Source organism: Pristiophorus japonicus, chromosome 14 (assembly GCF_044704955.1).
Source record: "Pristiophorus japonicus isolate sPriJap1 chromosome 14, sPriJap1.hap1, whole genome shotgun sequence".
Classification (NCBI taxonomy): domain Eukaryota; kingdom Metazoa; phylum Chordata; class Chondrichthyes; family Pristiophoridae; genus Pristiophorus; species Pristiophorus japonicus.
This window is the reverse complement of record NC_091990.1, coordinates 39691245-39714574: the sequence shown is the minus strand read 5'-3', so window position 1 is coordinate 39714574 and position 23330 is coordinate 39691245. Positions and strand designations below refer to the sequence as shown.

The window sequence follows — 23330 nt, the reverse complement described above, 5'->3', positions numbered from 1 at the left end:
TCCCAGTGAGAATAAGCATCATGCCCGGAATGGTCTCACCCCATTTTCTGACAGGAAATGGCATAGAAACATAGAAAATAGGTGCAGGATTAGGCCATTTGGCCCTTCGAGCCTGCACCACCATTCAATAAGATCATGGCTGATCATTCACCTCAGTACCCCTTTCCTACTTTCTCTCCATACCCCTTGATCCCTTTAGCCATAAGGGCCATATCTAACTCTCTCTTAATATCTCCAACGATCTGGCATCAACAACTCTCTGCGGTAGAGAACTCCACAGGTTAACAACGCTCTGAGTGAAGAAGTTTCGCCTCATCTCAGTCCTAAATGGCTTACCCCTTATCCTTAGACTGTGTCCCCTGGTTCTGGACTTCCCCAACATCGGGGAAGTGACTAAATTAGTTGCAATCTCCATATGACTGATTTACCAATCTCAGCTGTGTTGCTATCGAGAGCGCTGAGCAGAAGCCAGCCATTTCCACACAGGAAGCCAACCTCAGAGCACATGAAGAGTGCCTAGAAGCAAGTAATTTTCTCCCTATCCTCTCAGTCCTAAGTGGTACCTGGTGTAGGGAGATACAATAAAGGAAAATTGCATTTCAGAGAGTGTCATCCTCAGAATAAAAACACCAAGATCTCAGCTATGCAATTCCCTACAAGACCTTTTGATGAGCAGCAAGCAGAAGGCAAGGTGCTTCCCAATGGGGAGGGAGAAGAATTGTGCACGGGAGTCACCCAAGTAGCTTCCGTACATCAGCTAGCCATCAATTATAAAACAGCACTAATAAGCAAAGCTGGCTCACAGCCCCTTGTCCGAATTAGTGCATGGTACTGCAGAAGGGAATAATATAACCAGTTGAAAAATTTTCAAAAATGTTTTTTTTTTTATATAACTGAAAAAGTTTACACACTAAGTAAAGTTCTTTTTCTTACAGCGAAGTGACGCTGGAATGCTTTGGGTCCTCTGTAAGTGTAATTTCCACAGATTTCACAATTGTAGTTGATGTTCAAACCGTGCAGCTTGTACAACCAGTATGGAATAGGCTGAAATGCAAAGAATAGAGTCACAAAAAAATGAAAACTATATTTAGTCAAAATTAAATTACCATGTAAAAATAGCCCACTGAGAATTACAAAGAAACTGGCGCTGCCATCTACTGATGATCAGTGGTATTGCTAGTTGCTGAATGCTATGAGAGAAATAATTGCTGAAGCACACTGAAATATCACTTGTAAAGAAAAAAAACACCAACTTGGATCAAAAGAAACTACCACAGGGCAGTTGGGCCTAGGCTGGACCAGGGAATTGAGTTAAGAGACTTGTTCTTAATCTGTTAAAAATAAAGTACACCAAAAGTTCCACTCCAACTGTTCGATTTGCCACAGTATCGCAACTAAATTTGGAGTTTTTAAAACAAGTGGTTCACGTGTGGCTGTTAGGCAAGGCTAGGACTCAGTCAGGTATCCCAGTAGGAGTCCAGTGTTGTAGTGTTCAACGGAGGAACCCAATACCCAGCCTTTTTTTCTGATACACACTTTCGATTTAGGTTTTTCCTTTTGCTCCCTTGGGAGGTGAAGTAGATTCACCATCGTTCAGGTGATGGCTGCACTGGGAGTACATATAAAGGCCTTGGTCTTCTGCAGAATTGGGAGTGGTACAAGCAGAGCCTCCATGCACAGTAGCTGAACTCAACATTTTAATTTGATTTTGGACAGAATTTTCAGCATGTGAGGCAACTGATTATAGCCTCTGCCCGTTAGAACTATTGAAAAAATTATACCTTGATTGACAGTATACATGGAAAGGGCCCAGAAATGGGATTGGAGTAGATCGGTTCAATGGGGCAAGTTAGCCAGCACACAAGAACATAAAAATTAGGAGCAGGAGTGGACCATTTGGATCCTCGAGCCTGCTCTGCCATTCAATAAGATCATAGCTGATCTTCGACCTCAATTCTACTCAACCGCGATCTCCATAATCCCTTGATTCCCTAGAGTCCAAAAATCTCTCTCTCTCTCAGCCTTGAATATACTTAACGACTCAGCATCCAGAGCACTTTTGGGTAGAGAATTCCAAAGATTCACAACCCTCTGAGTGAAGAAATTCCTCCTCAACTCAGTCTTAAATAGCTGACATCTTATCCTGGGACTTCTAGACTCTGCAGGCAGGGGAAACAACCTCTCAGCATCTACCCTGTCAATCCCCCTCAGAATCTTATGGACTAGAAATTGGCTTGGTTTGTGCCCCCCCATTAGTGCCCTGTTATTGCCCATGGAAGCACTAACAGCTCTGCGACCGGGCACGGTGAGAATACCGATGACCACCAATTCCCTTGGGAGGGTTGCGGCGGCGGTAATCCCGAGAGCCGCGATTTCCTGCGCCCGGAGATAGTGACGTCATCATGCTGCGCATCACCCCGGTAGCACCCCAGACCCAAACTTCAGTTCCACCCCCTGCAGCATCGCCGGGCGACAACACAGACAGCTGCAGGAGGCGTTGTTAGGGAGGCCGGCTGCTATGGGAGCAGTAATTAAAGGAAAAGCCACTTTTGAGTGCATCATTTTTTTTTCATCCCTTTGGTTGGGTTTTGAAAATTTTGAAGTACCACGATTGATCAGCCCTGCACTCTGATAGAGTGCTTGAGATGATCATCGCAGATCGTGGCTGCCATCAACGAGGAGGAGGGACATCGCTTTCACATAGAGCCAGCAGCAATGGCCCTTCCCTTTAAGGGAGGGAAGGAGCCTCTGATCCCTGCACCACTACTTTTTCTCTTGCTGGCTTTAGCGCTCCAAGGGAAGTGGTAGCGCTTGATTTAGCGCTCCACCTCTTTCTTGGAGCACTAAGCCGGAAGTTCGCGATACTTTGGCGCTACCGCAAGTTATCGCCCCGAACACGGCGCTACGCAATTTCACTCCCTATATGTTTCAATGAGATCACCTCTCATTTTTCTGAACTCCAGAGAGAATAGGCCCAATCTACTCAATCTCTTCTCATAGGGCAACCCTCTCATCCCAGGGATCAATCGAGTAAACCTTTCTTGCACCGCCTCCAAGGCATGAATGTCCTTTCTCAGGTGGCACTGCCATCGCCCAAATGACGGCCTCCTTTACTGAAACTTCCGTGATTCCACAAAAAAGTACATCACAGTGAACACTGCAGAGTACTCAATTTCAAGAGTGAGGAAGATTAATCACTGGTCAATTATTACGTTTTGTACATTATGGTTCCTCATTTTAACTCACTCCTTGAAGTAATGAACTTTATGGGATATGGGTTTGTTTCAGTGAGATTTCTTCGTCAACCTCACAAATGTGAACTAAAAAACATGATTCAATTTTAATCAAAAAAGTGGATGGATGGATAAAAGCACAGCAGCAGGGTATGGGTAACGGTGAGATTTACAGGAATCTCAGCACTTCGAATTAAAACTCAGATCCTACAACATTCTATGAAAGATTATCATTTAATCCCAAAGATTAGAATGACCCATTAAGGAGGGCAGGTGGGATCTTTCACCATTTTATTTACAGCTCACCTTGCCGTCCCAGCCCAACGGCAGGTTCTTGGGATTGTAGATGATTTCATTTTCCTCGTCTTCACTTTCACTCTCACTGATGTGCTCCTCGTCCTCCTCTTCCCGTTCCTCTCCAGTCCGAGCTTGTTTGCGTTGTACATTTTCTCTGGTGAGCTGTCTCTGTTCCTGCAGGGCAGGAAAAAAAAATATACAATTGAACACTCAAGAGGGTCACAGGTACATCGCTGCATCAAAGTAATTACAAATGCAATTGCAGCAGAATTCACTGGATTCTGTGAATTGAGATTGTACAAATTCGACATTAATATTCAGCGCTAGTTAATTAGAGAAATATTTTTTGAAGCTTACAAAAGGTTAGAAATTTTGCAGACTGATGTGGAATCTTTATGCAACATTTTTATACAATGAAAAGTAACTCCATATGCAGTCACAATTAACTTAACTCCAGTTTATTTCACTTTGTTACAATTACCACTGCAGGAAAGTAATAACCCCCCTCTTCACCCATTACACAAGAACATGTACCCTTTTCAGCACTAACATTTCAGCGTCAAAATACTGAAGTATTGTTCTGCCATTGCCAATATTGCTCCAATTCTTCCACTTTAATATTCAATGTTCACAAACAATAAATATATTATTTTGATAGACATATGTGTTTATACTTCCAGTCAGTGAATGCATCATTTTTGCTGCAAGGTTAATGGGATCTGTCATTTTGCACAAAATCTCAAACCTCCCTCTGTAGTATGTAACAGAAAGGAATCTTAGAGGACTTCCTTGGGAACACAATATTCTCAAGTCTGTGTATACACAGGAGATACTGAAGATGGCTGACAGCCAAGTAATAACAATTTGATAGTTACACTGCTGGGATTTAAAATAAAAAAGTAATTTGTAAGTTAAAGAGCCCTTTCCTACCCAAGCTGTAAGTGGCCAGTTTCACAAACACAAGCAGGGGTCAAGGAACAAGCCGTACCATTCCCTCGACTGGAGAAAAAGTGGGAAAAATAAAACTGGAGAGCGAGCTACTTCACGGGGGGAAAAAAGTGTGTTGAACAATCACTCCCAAAACTGCAGGCAGACAGAACTTGTCTGCAATTTAAAAAATAAATTCTCCCTTCTTTTTCACGGTCTATGTAAAGGTCTCAAAGAAACTTGTCCCGAAGTCACTGGAACTCTATGGAACTAGGCACAAGGATACACAATCAAATGATGGCGATTTGCCCTCCAATTTTTCTTTCTTAGAGATGCACCGTCCCATCACTGGACACTTTGAGAGCAACACAGAAACCAAAAACTCCGTAATGAAGTCACATCTATGACCATGTTCCCTACCACTCAGACACGGCAGCACCAATAAGCTAACTATTATCGTAGAGTTTAATTGAGAAATAATCTGTAGCAGATTCTGGAGAATTATCCAGCCAATAAGTTTTATTTATGGAATAAATATATATTCTGGAAAATACTGAAATATAATGCTAGAGGAATATTATACTGTGAGAGGAAAGGATCATATGCAAGGTCCCTGTAATGCATTCCAACCTGTATTATATACTAGTGGATCTCCCATGGCATTGCTTATAGACAATATGCTGTTTTTTTTTTAAAAGGACAAGTGTGTTAAACATTGGAATCCACAATAATTCTGCTTTGTGGAGGTTTCTCGCTTTGAGGCCACAACGTCTAATCGTTCAAGAAAGAGATATTCAGGTCATTGAGAGTTTAATTTGGTCAGGAAATTTTGCAAACTGAAATGTGCTTGACAATTTCAGACTAAGGTCTGAAGTGCAAGTCAGAAGCACCCAGTGTTTTAAGATTGTTCTGTATCTGTGACAGAAGTGACATTTCGCACACCAATAGGTTACTAGCAGATATTTTATTGCTTATGGCAAGTCAAATATTGCACTATCACAAGGGTAAGGGAGGGATGTACATCTCCAGTGAGAGTTTGGAAAAGTCTCTACAGACATGAAGTGTTTGTTGATTGGTTTCTGGTGAATAAATAATTTCAGTTTCCTTTACCCATTGCAACCGGTTAAATAGCTAGCATTGCTGCATTATTAATATCTTTCTATAACCAGCATTTCTAAATTCTCAGCATAACAAAACAAAGTACAGCTGCTGTAATTATCTCCTGTCTCTTGGTCTGTCTCTTTGAGCTAACCTCTTTCTATGGTGAAAAAAGGATTTTGTTTTTTTGTAAGCCCACCCCAAAAATCTTCCAAAACTGATTTTGCTCATTTTCAAATAATTTGGACAAATAAGCTCAAATACTGTTGAAGGCTAACACAATACAATCTATGACTTTTGCATGGAGAAAAAGAAACAAATCTGTAAACAACTTGTTTTTGAATTTGCAGTACAAAATAAAACACATGCTGCAATCGTTCCACTTGTCGATCTGTGTCTCAGAAGTAAAAAAGTAAGTACTTGGTAAAAGCATTCCTGTGAAATTTTATCCCAAGCTTCAAATTCATGTTCTGTCTTGCTTTCAAATCATTTGGAAAAAACAAGATCATAAATCCTAACACAACATAAGGAAAGAAATTCTTAAGTTATATTGAGGACATACTGATACACGCAAAGATGTTCTTTTCACCTGCGGCAACCTGGGAAATGCAGGAAGAGAGAGCGTTGGCAACTCTGTTCAGCTGACAGAGTGACAGCTCTGGGAACAGCATCAACTCCAAGAACAACAACTTTAATGAGGCTACACAATGAAAGTTTTATGGGTAAATGTAATGCTGTATCTAATTTTTTGATGCTATTACTGCAAAACTTATGTTGTAAGCCCTAAACATTTGAATTTGTTAGAAAGTAAAATGAGCAGGTGCCAACAGGTGAACGCTTTCTGATAAAGGATTAATTCTCTCAAAACGTTTATTGGCAGATGTTTCTCATTGGTCATTGAGCTCACATTTGTTGCCTTTTTATGAATGAAATTTAAACCACTAAAATGCAAGTGTCACATAAAATGTACATATTATACAAGAACATAAGAAACAGGAGCAGAACATAGTCCCTCAAGCCTGATCCACCATTCAAAAGATCATGGCTGATCTGATCATGGCCTCAATTCCACTTTCCTGCCTGTTCCCCATAACCCTTGACTCCCTTATAGTTCAACAATCTGTTTATCTCAGGAGCATCAAGCCTGGGATGGCAGGTTCCTGCGATTTCACCGAGTTTGCTTCTTTCACAGGTGACCACTGTGGCGATAGCCAGTTTCTTTCACCGTGATCTACAGGATCTGCTTTACCCAATATGATTGTACAAAAGCAAATCTTTTATGCAAGTTAAACCAAAATGACACTCCATTGACCTGCGAGGAGAAAACCAGTATCCAAACAAAAGATCAACTTCCGTTTTTAAACAGTGGCCATAATAAATTTTAAATCCTTCCAATCAGATAGGTCAGACAGACCAGCAACAATTGCAGAAAACTCACCCCGAGAATCTCTATGTATTCATACACTTGAGCTTCAAGAAAAGCAATTTCTTTGTTGCGTTCCGAATCCCTGCAGTTGAAGTGGGGGGAAAAAAATTAACTACAGTGAAAGATCAAAATTAATCAATTCAACACATAACTTCTTGTGTTTTCGTACTGTCGAACATTTATATGAATTATACCAGAATCTCTGCCCTGGTGTAATTTTCAATTTTACAAAGCATTAAGAAATACAAGTCGTTGGGCTGGATTCTCGGCTTGTTGCTACCTCGGTTTATACCCTAGAGGGACGGTAATGATGGTAGAAAGGATTCCCGGGTTTGCGGGGTCGCAGAGCAGTACCGCCTGGGAGATGTGAGCCGGTGTGTAATGCCCCTGGTTGAGACACTGTCTCGATATTTATTTTGTGCCCAATCTGTAGCGCACCCTAGTGGGACCGCCTGTGAAAGCTGGTGGTCCAGGCTGTACCGGCCGCAGGGATGGAAGGAATGTCGACCCGAGGGGTGATTGTTTTTGGTGGGGGGGGCGGGGTCCAGATATTTTTTTCCACAGAAGCCTCTTGGGGCGCTCCGAGGCAGGTTGTTTAGCTCAGGAATTTCAGCTGCTCAGCCAGCCTAGCATGCTGAAAGAAGTGTGCAACGCCTCCCTTAGCACTCTGCTCCACACTCATGGCCCAGCTGGTGAATTTTGCGGCTGGACACTCAAACCATACTGCTCCGCCTGGATTACCGCCACAACAGAGGCATGACCGAATTTCCACCCCTTTGTCGATTAGATTTCTTTTGCAATTCCAATATATGCCTACAATATTCCACAGCAGTTGCAATTCTTTTGTTTGTAAGAACATAAGAAATAGGAGCAAGAGTAGGCCATTTGGCCCCTCGAGCCTGCTCAGTCATTCAATAAGATCATGGCTGATCTGATTATGGACTCAGCTCCACTTCCCTGCCCGCTCCCCATAACCCTGGACTCCCTTATTGCTCAAAAATCTGTCTATCTCCGCCTTAAGTATATTCAATGACCCAGCCTCCACAGCTCGCTGGAGCAGAGAATTCCGCAGATTTACAACCTTCATCTCAGTTTTAAATGGGCAGCCCCTTATTCTGAGAATGTCCCCTAGTTTTAATTTCCCCTGTGTGCTCATTAAGTTGAGAATTGTTAGCATTAGGGAAAGGGATGTTTTTCCATTTCATGCATCATGCTACAGGTCAGCTGTTGTATAGATGAATGTTCTTCAACTTGGCAATCTCGAAGGTTTTGGTGACATCTCACACCCTGATTTTCATGGTCTTGCAATGTGCCATATTAGGGGCTTCTTATTCTGGCTGGCAAAACACATGTAGTCCATTACATGCATCTGAATGTTTGTCACGACGCACAGAATTGGTACCATGTCATTTCCCAAGTATCCCGTGAACATTTCAAACTTCATCTGTGTTTCAAGGAGCAAATAGGATCAATTGGTTCTTTACACATTTACTTGTATTGAGACCCAATGCCCACTCCTGCAGGCATGACATGAAATGTGCTATGAGATAAATATTAAAAAGTTGGTTATAACATTAGAGCCATTGCGCCACTCCCTTGATGATTCAGTAAGTTTATCCAGCGAGTGATACAGAAAGGACCTGAGGGAGGTGCTACAATTGACTGCAGCCCTCCCAAGTTAGAAAGAAACAGTATCAACCGAAGTTCCTGATCATCATTGTGCATGCACCAGAGGCGACGATAGAATAAATATCTGGCTGCGATGCTCCCACAAACAAACACCATCAACATTTACATACATAAATATTGTCCATTTGGGTGAGTGGCTGCATGGCACCCAACACCAACAGAACTGACCCCAAGGAGTCTCACCTATAGGAGAGGGAGGGAGAAAATTGCTCGAGCAAACTGGAGAAAAACAAACCCATTTACAACATTTAGATGCAAATAAATTTAAAATGCTAATATCTTGTTGCCAATTGTAACAATCTTTACTACATGAGTTAAAATGAAAATAAAACCCAAGATCGCATCGTACAAGATCATATGGCAGAGCTCCTCTGGGTAGCACCTGAACTGCGTTTGGGTTACAGGCTGTTCCCGTAACCTTGGGGATAATTGTAAGCTAGTGCACCCGATGGGAAACTGACGGGATCGGATCGGCCGACTGTTTTACAGCCCACCCGATTTTATTTTTCATTTTAAGCGAATGGACTTCAATTACCCACCCCCCCATCTACCTCATGCACTCTTCAGTATCACAACACCACCTCAATAAGAGACCTCAAGTTAGGTAATAATAAAAAAAACGCGATGAGAAATAGTATTTAAGAATGTGCAGGTCAGAATATAGGTTGATGTACTAAGTGACAGTAAAGAGCATTCACAGAGGTATAATATCTTAAAAAATTAGAATAGTTCGCTTTTTGACATAAATGCGGATACAGAGAAATGCACAAATGGCTCTCCCCAGTGACTTAACTGATAAAAGCAGGGAGTAACTGAGTCATACATACACCGAAATCCCAGGCCTGTGCAGAATTAGCTGCTCTCATTTATGTACCAGTCGTAATGTGAAAACTGCCTATGACATCACCTGGGCTAGTGAAGGGAAAATTCCTCAGGGCTCCCATTCCTGTTTGCTGTACATAGAAACAAAGAAAATAGGTACAGGAGGCAGCCATTCGGCCCTTAGAGCCTGCACCACCATTCAATATGATCATGGCTGATCATGCAACTTCAGTACCCCATTCCTGCTTTCTCTCCATACCCTTGATCCCTTTAGCCGTAAGGGCCACATCTAACTCCCTTTTGAATATATCTAACGAACTGGCCTCAACAACTTTCTGCGGCAGAGAATTCCACAGGTTCATAATTCTCTGAGTGAAGAAGTTTCTCCTCATCTCAGTCCTAAATGGCTTACCCCTTATCCTTAGACTGTGACCCCTGGTTCTGGACTTCCCCAACATCGGGAACATTCTTCCTGCATCTAACCTGTCCAATCCCATCAGAATTTTATATGTTTCTATGAGATCCCCTCTCATTCTTCTAAATTCCAGTGAATATAAGCCTAGTCAATCCAGTCTTTCCTCCTGTGTCAGTCCTGCCATCCCAGGAATCAGTCTAGTGAACCTTCGCTGCACTCTCTCAATAGCAAGAATTAGGAGACCAAAACTGTACACAATATTCAAGGTGTGGCCTCACCAAGGCCCTGTACAACTGCAGTAAGACCTCACTGTTCCTATACTCAAAATCCTCTCGCTATGAAGGCCAACGTGCCATTTGCCTTCTTCACCGCCTGCTGTATCTACATGCCAACTTTCAAATGACTGATGTACTATGACACCCAGATCTCGTTGCACCTCCCCTTTTCCCAATTGGTCACCATTCAGATAATATTCTGCCACCAAAGTGGATACCCATCCCGGCCTGAGAAGGTGCTGGAGGACACGGCTGGCCTTGGTCAAATAGTCTACCAACACTCACTGCCTCAGCTTACATCAAAGGATGGGCATATGGACAAAGTGCTGGCGAGTGCCCAGTGCCAATGGAACTCTACACCCAGCACCTGAAGGTGAGGAGAAGGGGAATGAGTTACCGAAAGATGCACAGGTTTTGTGTGTGTGGGTGTGTTTTTAAAGAATTTTGCGATGACGCAAGTTCTGCTAAATCAATATGGCATACGAGACTCCTGCATAAACTGCGCATGATGCATAACTACACAAATATCGATTTTCGTAATCTACTAACTTTTTAGTGCCTTTGGATTTGGATTTTGCGAATAGCGAAGGGTCCAGTGCCTCCAGAGATTTCCCCTTAGTACTGAATAGCCTCTGGGCTCTCTCTTCTAAGGTTCTGAAAGAAAGAAGAAACGATTTAAACTTTTTTTGGACTACTAATTGAAAGCATATTAACAATGCATATTTAAAGCCCTAAATGGTATTTAGGTCATCAGCCCAGTAATTCTTGTACATGACTATTACAACCCTACAGACACTGATTATTGGTAAATCAAATTATACCATCTGCCCTCATAGGTAGAACTCATCACATTATTGTTGCGTGATTTGAAACTAAAGAGCAAATTTACAAAATATTTATATCCCTTTTCATATTACAATCTTAAAACATTTCCCTTTTAAAAATCCAGGCAAAGCCTCCGAACTCTAAACTTAAGCTTGTGTTAACTTTTATTAGTTAAAGTGTTTATTCCAGTAAACTGTTGGCTTAGGTTGAACACTTACCCTCCACATTTCAGACCCAAAGCCATCAGAGCAGATTTCAATCTGTCCAACCCCAGCGAAGCCAATTCCTGCCGGTTCAAGAAGAGTTGATGAAGACAGTCTGACGCCTTGTTTTTAAATGTAATGAACTCCCTAAGCAGTCAGAACCATTCTACATGCTTTGAGCAACTGCAGTTAACCTGTTTCAGGATTTTATAGCTAGCATCAATATAAGAGAAATAAAAGGCCTACAAACAGCAATTTTTAAACATATTCTAGCGATCAAAGGAGAATTAAAGCCCAGACTGTGGGGAGTAGTTTGTGTAAACGAGTCCACTATCTTATAGAACTATCAAACAGAATTCTCCTCGGCTATTATTCTCTACTCTAATATGGAGTATTTTTGTTCCAAGTACTCCCACTAGAATTGCCCAACAAACGCTCAAGAATAAAAATTGAACAGCATAATGCTAGTTAGTTTTACTCCATAATGACTCAATGGGCCGGAATTACCTTCATCCGACTTACAAGGAAATTTACGCCGGTCACTACAGTGATTTTGCCAACATTTCCTCGGAATCTCACCATCATACGCCTGAACGTAAAAACTGCCGTTAAAAAGTGGAAATCAGCATAAATGTTCAAGGTCTCAGGAAAGTGTGGACTGAATGTCATCTATATCGTTTAAGTCCCTCCTTTATCTTATTAATGTGTTGAAAATTAAAGTTTGAAGCCATCAAACCATCATTTATGCACATTAAACACAGCAATGTTCCTAAACAAAAATGTAATTGTGGAAGCTTTTCTCTTTTAATGTAGTGTAGTACTATAAAAAAAGCATTCGAAGATATAGAAAATCGGTAGTTACGCCAAAACTTTCCAGGAAATTCCAGGCTAATGCATTTTGAATAATGGTCACCATAAGCTTCTGCCCAAATCAGACAGAATCAAATTCACAAGCAATTAAAAAGAAAACTTACTTCCCAGGACGAGAAAGCCGACAGATCTAAGTGAGCTCCTGCATGAGTCAGGGCGCTGCTCGTCTCTTTCTGTCAAGGGAAACTGCAGTTATATTCACTCAAACTAAATGATGCACATATAAAGATAATCCTAAACCCTGTATGCAATACAAATGCATTGCAAGACTTGATGCAAATCATTAAATTTGGGCATTTGCTGCAATTAAATGATCCTTTCACAGCACAAGTTTGATCTAACAGCTCTGGTCATGGAATTACATTTAGATTGCAGAGTGGAAAATGTTTTTTCCAGTCATCATGATCCAGGGCTCAGCTGAGAGAAAATGCACAGACCGTTTCGTCATTAAATGCTGCAATGTCCTGCTCCTATTTCTTATGTTCTTATAAACACAGAAAATGCTGGCAAATACTCAGCAGTTCTGATGAAAGATCGTCGACCTGAAACGTTCTCGGTTTCTCTCTCCACAGATGCTGCCTGACCCGCTGAGTGTTTTCCAGCATTTTCAGTTTCTTTTTATGGGCTGGGGGAAAGCAGGTGGGACAGGACAGAAGGAGACTAATCAGTTCTTATCCGTCTTTAATCAGCATCGCACTTCGCGGGTAGCAAGAAGAATTGGAAGGTGGGGGGATACAATCAATAAGCAAATATTGGATGTGCTTAATCGGAGCAATTCCAAAAGTGCTACGGACAATGGCATAAAGCCATGTCAAATGATCAATTCAGATCAATAGGTCCAGTCTGAAGGACAGCAGCGACTGACTGTACTTTTGGAAAACACTTCTCACCAACAGCGAATACAGTCTCAATTTCTGATACATAACTGCTTGAAACATCGAGAGACTTTGGTCATTTATTTTGTGCAATCCAGATTTTTAGTGGGTTACCACTTCTGTCTGTTGGATGCAAAAGTGCAGTGTGAACTAGGTAATTTCAATCCCGCTACACAGGCCCACAGTTCAAAACTACCCCAACTTTGCTTTGAATTAGCAACCTTACTCAAAAGGCCACAAAATGGCTACTGGGGGAAACATGGCACATTGCTAGAGCTTTTTTGAGGCTGGGGCAGAGCTGCATATTTCAGCATGCTGTATCTGAAGCGAGACTACTTGATGTGACATTGAAGCCGGTATCTTTCACCTTCCCTTTGCTGATTTCTTGGGGTTGGCCGGAATGGAATATAGGACAGGGGCTCCCTCCACTGTGTCCCTGTCCAGCTTCCTGCTTACTGAATATGGCATGGGCCTACTGAATTATATTCAAATGCAAGAAATATCTAATTTGACACATTTTCTGTTTTTGGTCCATAGCAACACTGGACGCCAGGGACCAGAGACACCTGCTCATCCCTGGTATCCAGTCTTGCTATTGACAGGATAGGGGCCATTTAAAGACCTAGTAGTCAGTGCAGAGTACCTACTACAAAGGCTTAAGCACCTTTTACACGTGTTAAAACATTAAAAGACCTCTTCCACCAGCAGCATGTTTCCCTGCACATAAACTCTGCGGCAGGCTTGAGGCCTACCTGAGCTAGGCTCCTCACTCCCTCCACAAAAGCTCTCCAACGGAAACCTGCCATAATTATGTTACTGATTGAAACTAGAAACTCAGGTCATAGGTGCATTTGGTGGTGGGCGAAAGCCCTTACCCCGTACTGTGCCCCAATTCACCTAAATAGGAATATTTGGGCCTGGGTGTCTGAACATCCCCCATTCAGAGAAGCACAAAAGTAACATTACTATATTACATGGAATGTAGCAGCAAGTTATGGATTTTCCTGTACTCTGCCACCTTGGGTATACAACACTGATATTGCAAATGGTGAGTAGTAGTTATATTTTTCTACCAGCTTTTCCAGACAATATTTAACAACCGACTTAAGGCGGCTATTGTACTGTTGTAGGCTGGGTTTAACTCACAAACCCAATAGACTGATATAGATTTGCTTCACAGCAATCTAGGAATATTTAAATTACTTTGATAATTTTGTGTAATAGAAGTGATTCCAGGCTAAATGAAAATGGCACTGAATACAAATAGTCTGGAATTATGGTTGCCAAGAAACCCAGTTAGCTTTCTTGAGACGGGCTGGAATGGAATATGGGATAAGTGCAGTCGTCTGATATATTTACCCTAACATCATGTCATACTAGAATAATTAAAATACTACATACAGGCCAGCCGGGAAAAGTGCCATTTTCCCATTTTTTCTCAAAGTCAATTTGTATTTTTCCAAAGAGCTCATTCTGATCCAGTAATGGCTTCACTCGGTCTGTATAATCCTGGAGGTAATCCAACAACATTTCCAGATACCTAGAAGAATGAAAATCTGACATCAGTGCAATTAAAATGGATTTTATTTTAGTGTTTATGTCCTTTCAAGTACATTAACTCCATGTTAAATAATGAAGAGGGAAGTGATTTATATTTGACCCAGTTAAAGCAAAACAAAGTATCTAGTAATTCTTAAACTTTTCAGAAAAAATTCCAAGTCACTCTCATTTGCACCTTTCAAAAATTAAATTCCCATTGAAAATTAAGGAGTATGTAAAGAAACAGAAGGAGAACTTGCACTTCTAGTGCGTCTTTCACATCATCAGCATGTCTCAGAGTGCTTCACAATCAGTGCAAAGCTTTTTGATATGCGGTGACTTATTTTGCAGGCAAAGTTGGCAATCAATTTACATTCAGCAAAAACAGCAAATGAAATAAGTGACCAATGAAATCTGATTTTGGTGGCTCAGAGACAAATGCTGGCAGGGACAGCAGAAGAACTCCATGCTCTTCTTCATATTGTACCATGAGATCTTTTACATCTGCCTGAACAGATAGAAAGGACACTGGTTTAACACCTCATCTGAAAAATATCATCCCTGACAATGTAGCACTCCCTCAGCACTGTTCTGGTCTTGAAGTGAGGCTTAATCCACAACCTACAGACTCAGAGATTTGAGTGCTCCCACTGGGTGTAAAGTACCTTTTCATACTGTCCTGTGTTCATTACCAGTCTTTATAAGTTTTCAATAAGTGAGGCAGATAGACTCGATATGGTTAACTTGCACTTCGAATAGAACAGATGAAATTAAAAGTAAGTCTGAAATTGCTTAAAAGTGGAACTTTAAAGTAAGAAAAAGCAGGAATAATTATTTATATATGTTAAACGATAGCAATTTCCTTCTTCCCAGTATACCATAATCTCAGTTACAGTGCTTTTCTACCTGAACTAACTGGTCTGGCAATTGACAGCAGTGCTGTGGTTTGCATCAGTCTGAGAGGCCAGAATGGAAATCTGAATGTTAACTTAAACCACTGAACTGTCAGAAGAAACGTTAACACTTCGAACAGTACTTACAATTCCTTGCCACCCCAGTTAGTCATTAATATCCTGATTATTTAAAAGTTGTTTCCTGAAAAATAGCTTCTGTTTTACGGCAATACAGTACAGCGGTAGCTAACCGAGGAAGCATTTGCCGTCTGAACAGCAATATACATGTGAAAATTAATTCCACTCACCGCTTATATTCTGCATTTTTTCTCTCTTTCGGAATATCAAAAAGTTGATCAAATGTAGTTAAGTAGGTAATATAATCACATTTCTGGAAAAAAAAATACCATTTATTACAAAGTCCACTGGAGTTTTATACTCTGTTACGTTTAGATAAGAGATAACTAAAACTGTTATACGCTTATTTATTTTCATGGTGCAAATATTGCTTTTCAGACCAACGTTTGTTAGACATGCAGCTATGTCTTAGAACATACTTCACTCGGTAAAATTCTTGACTGAATTCTTACAGAAGCACCACACATGCTTTACTGAAATACAACAAAAGACACAGCTGTTACAGGAATATTTCATATGCTTGTCATTATCTTTTGCTGAAATCGTCATAACAATTTGTATTTATGTAGCGCCTTTAACATCGTGAAACATCCCAAGGCACTTCACAGGAGTATGATGAGAAAAAAATGACACCGAGCCATACAAGGTGAAATTAGGACAGGAGAGGTAGGTTTTAAGGACAGTCTTAAAGGAGGAAAAGAGAGGTAGAAAGGCGGAGAGGTTTAGGCAGGGAGTTCCAGAGCTTGGGGCCTAACCAGCAAAAGGCACGGCCATCAATGGTTGAGCGATTATAATCAGGGATGCTCAAGAGGGCAGAATTAGAGGAGCGCAGATATCTCTGGGGTTGTGGGATTGAAGGAGAGCAGAGATAGGAAGGGGCCATGATGAGAGTTTGGACATGGGCAGGTGAGTTTTAGATCACCTCAAGTGTACATAGAGTAGAATGTGGGAGGCCAGCCTGGTGTGCGTTGGAATAGTACTGCAGATTGTAACAACATTAGTTTATTTTGAGAATCCAACTATTCGGATTCCACAGAAATTCATCTTTGCAGATACAAAGCTACAACCATATTAAAGGGCACCTAGAGATGTTAACTTTAATATGAATTCACTATAATACTTCAGACAGATGCCATTAGAGTCAGAATCAGTAAATGTTTCATCACTAAACAAAAAATACAGATAAGGAGATACTTGCCACCAGAGGGAGCATTATCCAAACTGGAAGACCTACCTCGACTAAAAAAATATTCATGCCAACCAGCCACAATTAATTCACTAACAAATTAACAATATCTGCGACTCTGTGTGCAGAATATAGTAATCCTGCAGGAGGGTGAATCTCCACAGAATAAACTCTCAGAATTCATTTAAACTAACTGAAAGAACCAGTCAACCTGTGGCTTAATTTACAAAAGCCAAGTCCCATTATATATCCTCTATTCAATCCACAATTAATTTTCATAATTCAATTAAAGGGTCAAGAAGAAAAGAAATGCTTTAATGCAATTAACTGAGATATCCAATTCTGCTAATACTCCAACTGCTAATTTATTTGTATCATTTTCCCTTTCCCACTACCTCCAAACGATGGATCCTCCCCAGCCATTTTATAACTGAAAAGTAGCCAGGTGTATGTGAAGTGGACAGCCAGAGTATCCCTCTGATTTTCTTGCCAGTGGGAAACTTCCTCACTTTCACTTGGCATCTTGCACTAATATATCCAAGACCAGTAATGAACAATGGAGAATTGCAACCGAGCACTTCATGAGAAACAAGAGCACCAATGTGTTGGACCACTGCACCATCTCTGGCTTTACTGAACTTCCTGATACCCAACTTCCTTACTTTGCATCGTGACTTACCTCTGAACCTTTCAGGTTTATGTATTTAAGATAACAGTCATGAAGGTCGAGGTAACGTCCATATCCTTCCTCATCTGTGAAGTCCACTAGATCTATAAGGAAGTGGATTTAATTTTCATTCAATATATTTCAATCATAAGCTAGAGTAGGTTATGAGATAATCGTATTAAACAGTCAATGACTTTAGGGAGACTCTTAAAAGCAATTGTAGAATATTAAGGGGCGAAGTAGACATATGTTGCAGAGAGGAATATTAAGTTGTATAAATAGTGCATGTGAAGAGAATAAAATATTATCCCAGTTGTTTATATGCTAAAAGCATTCATCATGCTATTCACAGCATCTATTACAGAGGCATAGCCCAGAGTGAACCTTGTCACATTCATGTTAAGTATAATTAACCAAGATGCTTTAACCTAATATTTTGACCATTAAATGGGCCAAGACAAAACATGTCATAGAAATGATTTGACATTTGGAAACTGAAGGTGTTAAGTGGATTCAAATTTGCATGGATATGATAATAACTTCTGCTACATAACTGTGTATCTCATGCCTGTTGTTGTTACAGCAATAATTGTAAACTATGGCAACTACATTTAACAAGAACAGTAAGCAGAATAGAAGAAAATCTCAGTACTTGGATAAATGGAAAACGGTCACAATTGGTTTTAATAGCATTTTATATACCATGGTCATTGATACCGTAGAGACATTGTTTAATGTAGCTGGACCATTAAAATTAAACATTTAGTTATAATGGGTTCAATTTTCCCCAAGCCCGTTTTCTGGCATATTGCCAGAGTTGCGCCTCTTATTTAGGTCCAGAAATGCGGCAGAAAAACATGTTCAAACTTTCCCCGATATTTCTGCTGTAATTCGGACCCGCGCAGCGAGGCCAGTTGCCTCGGGGAGTGGAGTCTGCGATCTGCGGCGGGCCTTCTGCTCATGTGCGGGAAAAAAAACTCACGTTCTTGACGTCGCTGAAATGGCCGCACATGCGCAGTAGAGCTCTCTCCCTCCCCAAGGTCTATATGAATGGACCACACCCAAAGGTCTTGTGTCCTCTCCTCTTCCTTTCCCGCCCCCCCCCCACCCCCCCCGGAGTCTTGTGACCTCTCTCTCTCCCTCCCCGGGCACCAAACCTTCCAATCGGCGGTCCCTGAGCGAGGTGCCTTCCTGGTCCGCTGTGGCCCTGAGTGAGTACCTTCCTCGTCCGCTGTGGCCCTGAGTGTGTGCCAGTCCCAGTCCGCTATGGCCCCAGAGTGCGTGCCGGTCCCAGTCCGCTATGGCCCCAGAGTGCGCGCCGGTCCCAGTCCGTTATGGCCCCAGAGTGCGTGCCGGTCCCGGTCCTTTCCGCTTGCCGTACCTAGCCCAGGCTGAATGGCTTCCGATTTACTTACCTGCGCCGATTTCTTTAACTCTCCACAAGGGTTTTCTCAAGAGGCCACATATGCTGGCCTAAGCAGAAATGGAGTAACTATAGCTGGCCAAAGTTCACTAAATGGCCAAAGTTCACTAAATGGCCAGAATTGGCGTAGGTGGCTGGTTACGCCCCCTTTGGATGAAAAAAAACGTACCTAAAAAAAACGTAACTAAATGAGTTACGCTGGGACAAATTGATTGGGGAAACTGTGAATTTTTAAGTTAGGCCAGAAAAAGCAGCTTGCTAAAAAAAAACGGCGCAAATCACTGGAGAAAATTGAGCCCAATGTACTGACTCAGTGATACTCACAGGATCTAGTGTTGAAATAAGGTTACCCAATGATAATAACTCTATGCTGTACATTAACCAAAGCAGAAACCCTCAAAGAGAATTGTGCAGACTTACTCTGCATCTCTTCACTCGGACCATCCCTTGTCTTCATTAACTCCTCAAACTCTACTGACATCGGAATACTGATCTGTAACAAGGAAAAGAACAAAGGTGAATGACAATCTCAAAATAGTTTCATTTCAACAACAATGTGTATTTATATAGCGCCTTTAATGTAGTAAAACATCCCAAGGTGCTTCACAACATGTTATAAGACAAAACAAATAAATCTGACACCGAACCAGAGAAGAAATAATTACGGCAGATGACCAAAAGCTTGGTCAAAGAGGTTGGTTTTAAGGAGTGTCTTAAAGCAGGAGGTCGAGGGAAGAAATTTTAAAAAACATTTTAAATGCAAGTATTTTACTCTCTGGGTTTGAGAAGCGATCTGAAATAATGTATAGTCATTTAGTGGAAAGAATGAAGAAGAAATCACAATTTCATTTCAAAAGTACTTCATTTGCTGTCCATTGGTTGTGAAAGGCACCATATAATTGCAAGTCTTTCTTTCTTTACACTAGAGGACAATTAAACTACTTCTTGTAACAGAATCAAACTAGTGCAATAACTGAGAGCCAATGGATATTACTTCTGCACTGGATACAGGTTTTGAACCAAAGATTGCACATTACAGCTTCCACGAGCGCTGATAAGAGATCTTTCTCAATGAAATCAAACAAATTACTACTAATACAAGTTATCCTCTCACCTGCTGTACGAACTGAACTCATTACAGGGAGCATTGAGAACCCAGTTTATTTAACTTGCGTCAAAGATCTCCACAGTGAGTTAACATAGAAAATAGGTGGAGTAGGCCATTCGGCCCTTCGAACCTGCACCACCATTCAATATCATGGCTGATCATTCCCTCAGTACCCCTTTCCTGCTTTCTCTCCATACCCATTGATCCCTTTAGCCATAAGGGCCATATCTAACTCCCTCTTGAATATATCCAATGAACTGGCATCAACAACTCTCCGCGGCAGGGAATTCCACAAGTTAACTCTGAGTGAAGAAGTTTCTCCTCATCTCAGTCGTAAATGGCCTACCCCTTATTCTAAGACTGTGTCCCCTGGTTCTGGACTTCCCCATCGGGAACATTCTTCCCGCATCTAACCTGTCCAGTCCCGTCAGAATCTTGTAAATTTCTATGCGATCCCCTCTCAACCTTCTAAACTCCAGTGTATAAAGGCCCAGTTGATCCAGTCTCTCCTCATATGTCAGTCCCGCCATCCCGGGAATCAGTGTGGTGAACCTTTGCTGCACTCCCTCAATAGCAACAACGTCCTTCCTCAGATTAGGAGACCAAAACTGAACACAATATTCCAGGTGAGGCCTCACCAAGGCCCTGTACAACTGCAGTAAGATCTCCCTGCTCCTATACTCAAATCCCCTAGCTATGAAGGCCAACATACCATTTGCCTTCTTTACCACCTGCTGTACCTGCATGCCAACTTTCAATGACTGATGAACCATGACACCCAGATCTCGTTGCACCTCCCCCTTTCCAAATCTGCTGCGATTCAGATAATATTCTGCCTTCGTGTTTTTACCCTCAAAGTGGATAACCTCACATTTATCCATATTATACTGCATCTGCCATGCATTTGCCCACTCACCTAACCTATCCAAGTGAGCTCATGAAAAACTGAGCAATCTTTTATATATTCTTAACATTCCTTATGTGTCCGTGTGTCTATTTAGCTAAATAGCTGTATGAAAAATGTTAAATGCAAGTATTTTAATCCACGGGTTTGAGAAGCGATCTGAAATAATGTATAGTTAGTGGAAGAATTATAAAGAAATCACAATACATTTCAAGCTATTTCAGTGACCTTAATTGTGGATGAGCATTTTACAGAAGATATCAGATTACTCTGAAATGAGTGGCATCTGTGAGGGTACCAACCTCATTTGGGTGCTTTCTGTGGAATTCTTTGATCATCTTCAGTCGGTTGTAGAATTCTCCAAACTCATTTGGTCCCGAAATGGCATTTAACTCATCCTTCCTCATACTGTCAGCAAAACCAAACCAGAACAACGTAAAGGACTGCAATATGCACAGAACAGATAAAGGCAATAAAACATCTTTCAGAGCACTGAATGTTTTCTATAGACCTCAACCAGGATACACACAGTCAAAGGATAACTACAGAATGTCAAATATTGGTTAAAATTGAAGAAAATATATATATTTTTTGAACAGGGTTAAAAAAGTTATGATTTTGAGTTCTTTCACCGGAGGCGGAGGCAGAGGCACCTGTGCTGGTTAAGGTACAGGAGAGCAGTCCCGGAGAAGGAATACATTATTTTTAATATTAGCGCAGCACCAAGGACGACCAGGCAAGACAGATGATGAAATGAAAACAGAAAATGGTAGAAATCTCAGTGGGTCAGGCAGCAGCTGTGGAGTGAAAGAGAGTTAACGTTTCAGGTCGCTGACCCTTCGTCAGAACTGACAAAAGTTCAAAATGTAACAGATTCTTAAGGAAGTGCAAGGGACAGTGAAAACGGGAGGAGAGTAAAGAACATAAGGGAAGGTCTGTGATAGGGTGGAAGGCAGGAAAGATTTGAGACACAAAAGGGATGATGGGCCGAATTGAGATGGTAATGGCACGTTAGGAAACAAAAGATGAGTCTAGATAGGGTGTGAATGGCAGAATAATTACCAGCTGCCATGGGAAACAGAGAAATAAAAAAAAATAATTGAAAAGGGGGCATTGTAAAAAATAAGGGAGGAAAGGGAACAAAATATGGGCCGAAGTTACAGTCTGAAATTGTTGAACTCGATGTTGATAAGGCTGTAAAGTGCCGAAACGAAAGATGAGGTGCTGTTCCTCGATCTTACGTTGAGCTTCTGCCTCCAATGAAATAACTCAAAATTATTATAGTTAAAAAAAGATATTTTCTTTGATTTTAAATCAATATTTTACATTCTGCAAGCCAGATGATGTTAGGTGTCAATGTAGTGCAACCCTCACCAGAGAGAAGCACTGCAACAGTATAATAGCTCCATTACCCGCCATTCGTGCAATTAAAGTCAAATGTGACATTTTACCAGTTTCATCAAACAGTAAATAATTCTAAAATGCTCCAGCTGCATGGCATATGTCACCAAGTACAAAACTGGAGTTACTGTCTGAAGTTACATCAGTAATAATACATACCTATCTTTATCTTCATACAAGTCTTTCAGATTTCCAGACACTTCCATGTATCTCTGGAAAATAAATTAAGACATTTCAAATCTTAAACTACTTAAAATTGATAATGACGAACAGGAGACAGTAATCAGTATTTAAAACATTTCTAAGCAACAGTCTCAAAACTTCAGCACCCTCAATCATAGAGAAACTGTAAGGATTCTTCACCCTGCCGGGGCGAGAGGGGGGGGGCCAGAGGGGGGGGGGCGAGAGGGGGGGGGGGGCGAGAGGGGGGGGGGGCGAGAGGGGGGGGGGCGAGAGGGGGGGGGGGGGCGAGAGGGGGGGGGGGGGCGAGAGGGGGGGGGGGGGCGAGAGGGGGGGGGGGGCGAGAGGGGGGGGGGGCGAGAGGGGGGGGGTGCGAGAGGGGGGGGGCGAGAGGGGGGGGGCGAGAGGGGGGGGAGCGAGAGGGGGGGGCGAGCGAGAGGGGGGGGCGAGCGAGAGGGGGGGGGCGAGCGAGAGGGGGGGGCGAGCGAGAGGGGGGGGGGCGAGAGGGGGGGGCGAGAGGGGGGGGGCGAGGGGGGGGGCGAGAGGGGGGGGGGCGAGAGGGGGGGGGCGAGAGGGGGGGGGCGAGAGGGGGGGGGGGCGAGAGGGGGGGGGCGAGAGGGGGGGGGCGAGAGGGGGGGGGGCGAGAGGGGGGGGGGCGAGAGGGGGGGGGGCGAGAGGGGGGGGGGCGAGAGGGGGGGGGCGAGAGGGGGGGGGCGAGAGGGGGGGGGCGAGAGGGGGGGGGCGAGAGGGGGGGGGCGAGAGGGGGGGGGCGAGAGGGGGGGGGCGAGAGGGGGGGGGCGAGAGGGGGGGGGCGAGAGGGGGGGGGCGAGAGGGGGGGGGCGAGAGGGGGGGGGCGAGAGGGGGGGGGCGAGAGGGGGGGGGCGAGAGGGGGGGGGCGAGAGGGGGGGGGCGAGAGGGGGGGGGCGAGAGGGGGGG

The 23330-nt window shown here is 42.6% G+C and overlaps 1 protein-coding gene across 1 annotated transcript in view; it reads right to left on the bottom strand.

Annotated features, from left to right (window-relative positions):
* Nucleotides 1-23330, bottom strand: part of sf3a3 (splicing factor 3a, subunit 3) — a 33272-nt gene that overhangs the window by 5788 nt on the left and 4154 nt on the right. Inside the window, exons 3-14 of the mRNA XM_070898490.1 lie at nucleotides 22374-22426; nucleotides 21116-21221; nucleotides 19222-19294; nucleotides 17391-17482; nucleotides 15696-15778; nucleotides 14357-14495; nucleotides 12185-12253; nucleotides 11226-11293; nucleotides 10732-10836; nucleotides 6994-7063; nucleotides 3540-3704; nucleotides 934-1044 (exon numbers count right to left, since the gene is read on the bottom strand). Of these exons, the coding sequence (XP_070754591.1) occupies nucleotides 934-1044; nucleotides 3540-3704; nucleotides 6994-7063; nucleotides 10732-10836; nucleotides 11226-11293; nucleotides 12185-12253; nucleotides 14357-14495; nucleotides 15696-15778; nucleotides 17391-17482; nucleotides 19222-19294; nucleotides 21116-21221; nucleotides 22374-22426 (1134 nt within the window). The remainder of the gene's footprint in view (nucleotides 1-933; nucleotides 1045-3539; nucleotides 3705-6993; nucleotides 7064-10731; nucleotides 10837-11225; nucleotides 11294-12184; nucleotides 12254-14356; nucleotides 14496-15695; nucleotides 15779-17390; nucleotides 17483-19221; nucleotides 19295-21115; nucleotides 21222-22373; nucleotides 22427-23330) is intronic.